This window comes from Rhinopithecus roxellana, chromosome 6 (assembly GCF_007565055.1).
Source record: "Rhinopithecus roxellana isolate Shanxi Qingling chromosome 6, ASM756505v1, whole genome shotgun sequence".
Lineage (NCBI taxonomy): Eukaryota > Metazoa > Chordata > Mammalia > Primates > Cercopithecidae > Rhinopithecus > Rhinopithecus roxellana.
This window is the reverse complement of record NC_044554.1, coordinates 51,128,117-51,135,837: the sequence shown is the minus strand read 5'-3', so window position 1 is coordinate 51,135,837 and position 7,721 is coordinate 51,128,117. Positions and strand designations below refer to the sequence as shown.

General features: G+C 41.9%; 1 protein-coding gene across 1 annotated transcript; it reads right to left on the bottom strand.

Annotated features, from left to right (window-relative positions):
- Positions 1 to 200: 200 nt before the first annotated feature.
- Positions 201 to 1,394, bottom strand: TAS2R38 (taste 2 receptor member 38). The gene has a single exon (XM_010359833.2). It carries the CDS (start codon positions 1,296 to 1,298, stop codon positions 297 to 299), a length of 1,002 nt encoding a protein of 333 aa, XP_010358135.1. The 5' UTR covers positions 1,299 to 1,394; the 3' UTR covers positions 201 to 296.
- Positions 1,395 to 7,721: the final 6,327 nt, after the last annotated feature.

Here is a 7,721-nt window from a genome sequence, read left to right as displayed (position 1 = left end):
AGCTATAGTATATAAAGGATTTACACCAAATATCTCACCTAATTATTTTGTTCATTTTATCAAAACAAACCTAGGGTACCAACAACATTATTCTTGCCTAGGCCATGTAGAGTGCATAATTATTTTATTCATCTATAAGTTAGTTCACTGATACAAAGTGGAGAGACTTTCCATTGTGTTTTATAGAAGAAATCGGAAGGCTTTGTGAGGAATCAGAGTTGTATTCCTGAGGAATCAGAGGCATATTCATGAAGACTCATGGGCGTATTAAGGAAGAATTCATTTTATGTCCATTCTCAGCACAGTGTCTTGGAATCTGCCATGTGGTCGGCTCTTACCTTCAGGCTGCTCTCAGCCCAGAGCAGAATGGTTGTCACAGCTCTCCTCAACTTGGCATTGCCTGAGATCAGGACAGCTGCATGCCCAGAGGGACAAGCTGCCATTATCCCAACACAAACCATCACCCCTATTTTGTCATGCCACAGAATAAGTAGGGGCACTGAGATGAAGGCAGCACAGGATGATATCACAAAGAAGCAGAAAAATGAGATAAGAGACTTGAGGGCTTTCATGTGGGCCTCCAGGCTGGGGTCACGAGAGTCTCTAGTATAGACCTTCATTGTCCTCATGTGCCTTCCAAGGGAGACAGTCAGCATCCCAGAAGAAACTAGAAACAATAGGAAAGGAGGGACAGACCACAGACAGCAGAAGAGAAAGGAATAAAATAAGTTGAGATCTTTAATCTGCCAGTTGAGCCTTGTATTGTTATTCATGAATAGCACAGTTGTGACTGTGAAGTGAAGTCTGCTAAAAAAGCACCAAACACAGAGGACAGTGCAGATGCAGGAGCAAAGAAAAATACCCAGGAGCATCTGGGAGATCTTCCTGGAGACCCAGCTTGCCAAGCAGATCAGGAAGGTGTGAGAGAAACGGATGAGCTTGGAGCAGTAGAGTAGGCTGAGGCAGGTGGCAAGCCAGAGGTTGGCTTGGTTTGCAATCATCCATAGCATGAGGATGGCTTCGTAGCTGTGGTTCAGTGGTTCACTCAACTTCTGGAAGTGGGTAAGCTGGATAGCACTCAGGAAGAGCAGTCCATGCAGGAAAAGCCGGCTGATGCTGAGACACAGAAGCACACAATCACTGTTGCTCAGTGGCTGCCTCTTCACTATGTCCCAAAAATTCACCAAGAAAATGAAGGCGTTGGTTAGAAACCCCACTGCAAACTCCAGGACTGAAATGAACAGAAATGTGCTCCTGACTTCATAGGACACAGTGCAGATGTGAGTTAGAGTCAACATGATGTCACTTCTCTAACTGGCTATTCTACTTCTCTTCTCTAGTTGGCTAATCTTCTCTAGTTGGCTAATCTAAAGACCTAGTTGCCACCCAGTGGAGAAAGGTAAATGTATGTTCCAAGCCAGGACCTTTCCTTCACAAAGCATCCAGTTCTTTGCCTAGATCTATCCCAAAGCAAGAGCATAAAAAGTTCTGGCAGGAAACTTAGAGGGATGTTGTTTCTCTAGAACATCTCTTGGATACATATAAGAGCTTATCATACGGTGGAAGGCTGATGGTTCTACCTCTTGGGTGATGCAAGATTAATAAATCCAGGTGTTCCTGTACAACCGCCTCCCCAGAAGGCCACAGCACAGCATCAGGGATGCAAACAAAACAGAGCCTCAATTTCCCAAATCCAGTTTTGCATGCCCATCTGGACCTGTGAGGGTAGAGAAGAGAACAGGATTTGCTTATGGTTTTGAGAAAACCCGCAGCAGGCAAAGCAGATATTCTTGGTGATCTAAGGTTCGAAATAGAGTCTCTTTTCATTTGCATTCCTTCTCTCACCTGTGAAGTAATGACTTATCACAGACTGTGTTTTTAATATAGACAAACGCATGGTTCCTTTCCATGTGTCAGTGTATGACTGCAGTTTTATTTGCTCTTGCCAAAGGTTTCATGCAATCATCATTATTATGCCAGGCACTGTGCTTGGCAAGGAGAATATTAACATGAACAAGACTAGCACTGTGTCATGAAGGGAGAGGAAAGGGGGCATAGCTGGTTCAGATTATTATTATTTTTTATAATTAGTATACTTTAAGTTCTGGGGTACATGTGCAGAACATGCAGGTTTGTTGCATAGGCATCCATCAACCTGTTATCTACATTAGGTATTTCTCCTAATGCTGTCCTTCCTCTTGCCCCCCAACCCCTGACAGGCCCTGGTGTGTGATGTTCCCCTCTCTGTGTCCATGTGTTATCATTGTTCAACTGCTACTTACGAGTGAGAACATGTGGCGTTTGGTTTTCTGTTCTTGTTTTTGTTTGCTGAGAATGATGGTTTCCAGCTTCACCCATGTCCCTGCAAAGGACATGAACTCATCCTTTTTCATGGCTGCATAGTATTCCATGGTGTATATGTGCCACATTTTCTTTATCCAGTCTGTCATTGATGCGTATTTGGGTTGCTTCCAAGTCTTAGCTATTGTGAACAGTGCTAGCTTGAATTATTACAGGAGCCTTTTAACTGTTCTTTCTGCTTCCCAACTCTCTTACTCTATTTTCCACAAAGCAACAGTAGCAATCTTGACAAGATGTAACTTACAGCCTGTCATTCCCCTGTTTAAACCTTTCAGGGCCTTTAAACTCCCTCACTATTGTTAAAAGAAAAACCTTATCCAAATTAAGTTTAACAGAGTTTAGTTGAGCAAAGAACAATTGATGAATTGGGCAGCCTTCAGAGCCAGAGTAGGCACAGAGACTCCAGCGCAGCCACGTGGTGGAAGATTCAGGGACAGAAAAAGGAAAGTGATGTATAGAAAACAGAAGTAAGGTACAGAAACAGCAGGATTGCTTACAGCTTGGCATCAGCCATATTTGAACACAGTTTGAATAGTTGGCCACCACTGATTGGTCAAAATTTGGTGATTGGCACAAGAGTAGGCTATGGTCTGTTTACAACTCTGTTTATGTTACAGTTCACAATGCACAGAGAAACGTTTAGGCTGAACTTAAAATATGTAGTAAGGTAGCTTTAGGCTAAGCTAGATTTAACACTGTAAAAAAACTAAGTTCCTACAGTGGCCTATAGGTCCCACATAATCAGAGTCTCTGTTCCTGCTCAGATGTCATCTTTGTCTCTGTTTCCATACCAGCCTCATGGACCTTGTTCCTGTTCTGTGAACTCACCAAGCACCCTCCTACCACGGAACCACTGAACTTGCACTTTCCATTCCCTGAATTATTTTTCCTCTATGTCCTCCTGTGTCCCACTTTATTTTTAAAAGATCTCCTCTCAAAAGTCATCTTATTAGAGAGACTTTCCCTATAAATTGTATCCCTTGCCCTATATTAGGTGCATACTATAATACTTAACCTGTTTTGTATTTCTGCATATATTCAGTTATTTATTGCCTATACCCACCACCCCCCACTAAAAATATAAGCTTCTTGAGGGTATTTATTACTTAACACATATTTTTGAATGAATGAAATTTTTGTAAACGAAACATTTAGTAGTCTATAGCATCCCCACGTTATATTTATAACATAATGTTGTATTATATTTTTAACGTTCCAGGAATTATATTCTAACATACATGTCTATAATTTCTGAAGTCTAGCTTTTTCCCCTTTTAAATATTTTCAAATATTTGTTGAGCTCTGGCCTTCCAATATTTCTAACTTTCTTTGATTTCTAAAGGAATTGGATGGATTTCATGATCACATCTATAAGCTTTGGAAAAATTCAGGCTACTCAGTGGAGATTGGAGAACTGATTATTTAGAAACTGGTTGTTATTTTCCAACATTTCCTCCCACTCTGATGCTTCTTTCCCACTCTTACAAATGCTGTGACTTTTCCAGTTCTTTTATGATTGCTCTTCATGTTTCACTCACTCATACTGGGGAATGAGTGAAGATGGAAGAAGAGGGGCAGTCGAGTGGCTCTGCCTTGGCTTGCTATCTGTTGTGTGATAACGTCTTCTCTAAGAAGTGGAGCTTGCTCTGCCTAGTGCTTTGCTGGCCCCCTCAACTTACTCTTTATACACAGCCACACTTTGGGCATCCTACTTTCTCTAAGTGTGCTCCCAGCTTGGAGGCAAAGGCTTGTGTTGAGAGTGTGGGCTCTGGATCCAGGCCACCTTGAGTTAAGGTCTGGCTCTCCTGCTGACTCACTGAGTGATCTTGACAAGTGATCAAACTCTTTCCATTCATCTCAGATGAAATGGAGATGATCAAAATAACACACACCTTAGAGGGATGCAAGGATTACCTAACTTAACACACGTGATGTGCTTGGAATTGTGACTGACACATGATGGCCCAATCAATAAATGTTAGTTATTATTACCACTGTTCTAATGTGTTGCTCTTGACGTTCCTTACCCAGTCCTATTTTTTGCATATTCATTTAAAATACTCCTTTAATCATTCAAGAGCTATTGGCGCTGCCCCGTTGGTGTTTTTAGATACTTTCTCTTTGTATTTTTAAAGTTTTCTTTTGACTAAAGCTCCTCATGTATTATTAGTAGTGATGTAAGTCAGTGATTACTAAAGATGTTCACTCTTGTTTTATTCCGAACAGTTCATATGCAGATATTTATATAGTCCTTATTTGTGCATCATGATGTAGCAGTTGTATTTAATTAATTGTGTTTGTGACCACTTCATTTGGGTCATTCAATCTTACAGAGTGTCAAATACAGACAGAGTTCTGCACTTTGAACTTAAGCTAATTTTCTCCTTGTCTTCACCACACCAGGTGGCGGTATTGCACTAAAGGTGTTTAGAAAAGATGTTTGCCTCCCTAAAAAGTCTAGGTAGAAACTCGCTCCACTTCACAAGCAGAGATATGTAACTGTACAGTTAGAGCCATTTATATCAAGATTATAACCTTTTATTAAAAAATAAAGCTCTTTATGTTATTTCTTGGAACACCAGATCCAACCTTAATTTTTCAATAATCGAGACCATCCTGGCTAACGTGGTGAAATCCCGTTCTCTACTAAAAATACAAAAAAAGTAGCCGGGGGTGGTGGTGGGCGTCTATAGTCCCAGCTACTCGGGAGGCTGAGGCAGGACAATGGCATGAACCCGGGAGGTGGAGCTTGCAGTGAGCTGAGGTCGTGCCACTGCACTTCAGCCTGGGAGACAGAGTGAGACTGTCTTAAAAATAAATAAATAAAATAAAATAAAATAAAATATTCAATAATCAAGGGCTCTAAGGGCTCTTTCAGAGAAAGGTAACACAAACCTTCGTTGATACTCCCTCTCCATTTGACTTATATACATACATTGTTTGGGATCATCTAAATAATCTCCTTTGTAGATAGTCTTTAGCAATTGGCTATTTTTTGAAAAATAGTTTACTCAGGAAGCTAAAAACAGTAAAGTGAACTGCAGTGCCAGTAATAGCAGTGGTAGAAACACGAAAGCTCCTTATTTGTTATGTAAAGTGATGCAAGTCAGTGATTACATCTTTATCAGATGTAATAAAAAAAAACTTAGTCCCTGGATTTTGCAACTAAACAGATGTTAAAAATTCTTAACCTATATAAATTTGTGTTTAGACTTTTGCTGCCATTTATTTTTGGAGATTGGAATTCCGTTCTTTGGATTGATTTTTAAAAATTGGTCTTCGTTAGCTTGACAGAAGAACACTATTATTAGTAATATCAAACCTCATTCCCTTAAAATACCTTGCTTGATGTTTCCACTGACTAGAGAAATGGACATACCAATATATGTTTATTAAGAATAAAATATATTCCAGTTGTTGCAATGGGCATTGAGGACACACTGGTGAACAAACGGTATTAGAGGAACTGAAAGAGCACAGCCTTAAAGTCATAAAAGTAAAGCCATGAAGCTTAAAGTAAGCCATACCTTATTTTAGAGGAAAAACACCACTAGATGACTTCAGATAGCAAAGTTAACTGAAAGAAACAATGTTGGGGGAGAGACAACGGACAGGAAACAGACAACTGCGGTAGTGTCAATAGGAAACACTGGCAGTAGCCACCATCAACAGCACTCAAAACAGATGAAATGGCACCTAGGAAGTCGACGAGGCAGGAAGGAGCTCGGTGCTTTCACCGGGAGACGGGAGGCCCGCGCGGCTGGCTTGTAGCCACAGGTGAGACTGAAGGTGAGACTAGGCTCAGGGCCGGGGCTACTTCTTCCACTACCGCGTGATTACAATATAAAGTAACCAGTGATTGGCTAGCTCCCATTCTTCCCCCGTGATTGGCTATCTCCCGTTCTCCCCCTGCCCGAATTCCTAGAACAGCGAGACAGCTGGGAAAGAACAGACCTAGGAGGAGTCTCTGCACCTCCAATCTCCCCGAATAATCAGGCAAAGCAATGGACTCCAGCTTTTCCAGGAAGTTCCAGCTCCCCTGCGGCCGGATACGCCCCGATCGCTATTTAACAGCTCCCACCAGGTGGCGCAGAACACCGCGAGGCCTGGAACTCCGGGCAGTCTCGCGGTGCATCCTCACCTCAGCCCTTTAACTCTAGCAGTAATGTGGTCCCATATCTCACGCAATTGAAATTTTAGAATCCACTTACTGGGTTATGATAGTCTGAATTTCCTTGAATCTCACAGTTGCCCTGCGAAGAATGTAATGACATTTCCATTGTACTGATGAGAAAGTGGTTTCAGGACGGTTAAACAGTTAAATATCGTGGCCAAGGGAACTAACCTACTGAGGAGCTGGGATTCCAACCACAGGTATTCTGATTTCACCTTTGGCGTTCCTTCCTCTAAGCCTAACTCCCAATCTAGAGTACGGGCGGGAGGAGATACCCTTGCTTTGATAAGATGCCTGGTAACATTTTTCCTACCTCAGCCCTATCTGAGCTTTTTTTCCTTTTCTTGTTTTATTTTTTTTATTTTTATTTTTGCGTGGGCAGGGGGAGTGCAGTTGCTCTTGTGGACTCCTTAGGGCGATAGAGGGAGGCGGGTGATAGCTCATTCCATTCCCAGGAGAGAGAGAAACATTGAGTCTGGATAGGTTTATATCTCAGGAGACCACTGTTCTGGTAAGGGAAAGGAGTGGGGGAAAATTTCGCTGCGCTCGTTGAAAGAACATGTCGATCTATGCAACAGGTTAACATAGCTATTCATAAGTTAGAGCCCTAGAGCATAAAAGGAAATTCCTCAGAATTTTTTCAGGTGGATCTGGGATGATGTCTTCCTTTACTCACTTCCTACAGGCTTCTTGTATCTTCTTTGCTTCCATTATACTTTGTTCATAGCACTATTGTAACACTTACCATATGTATTGAAATATGTATTTGTGGCCGGGTGCAGTGGCTCACGCCTGTAACCCCAGCATTTTCGGAGGCCGAGGCGGGCAGATCACAAGGTCAGGAGATCAAGACCATCCTGCCTAACACGGTAAAACCCCATCTCTACTAAAAATACAAAAAAAAATTAGCCAGATGCGGTAGTGGGCACCTGTAGTCCCAGCCACTTGGGAGGCTGAGGCAGGAGAAGTGTGAACCCTAGAGGCAGAACTTGCAGTGAGCTGAGATCGCCCCACTGCACTCCAGCCTGGGCGACAGAGCAAAACTCCATCTCAAAAAAAGTATTTGTTTACATGGGTATCCTCAATTATATTGAGTTCTTCAAGAGTAGGGATTATGTATTCTTCTTTTTTTACTCCTTATTGTGTATGACAAGTAATTAGATTTTTGTTGGTTTATTTGGCATTC

Excerpts from the sequence above, each read along its gene's own strand:
- TAS2R38 (XM_010359833.2), bottom strand. The coding sequence starts at position 1,298 with ATGTTGACTCTAACTCACATCTGCACTGTGTCCTATGAAGTCAGGAGC.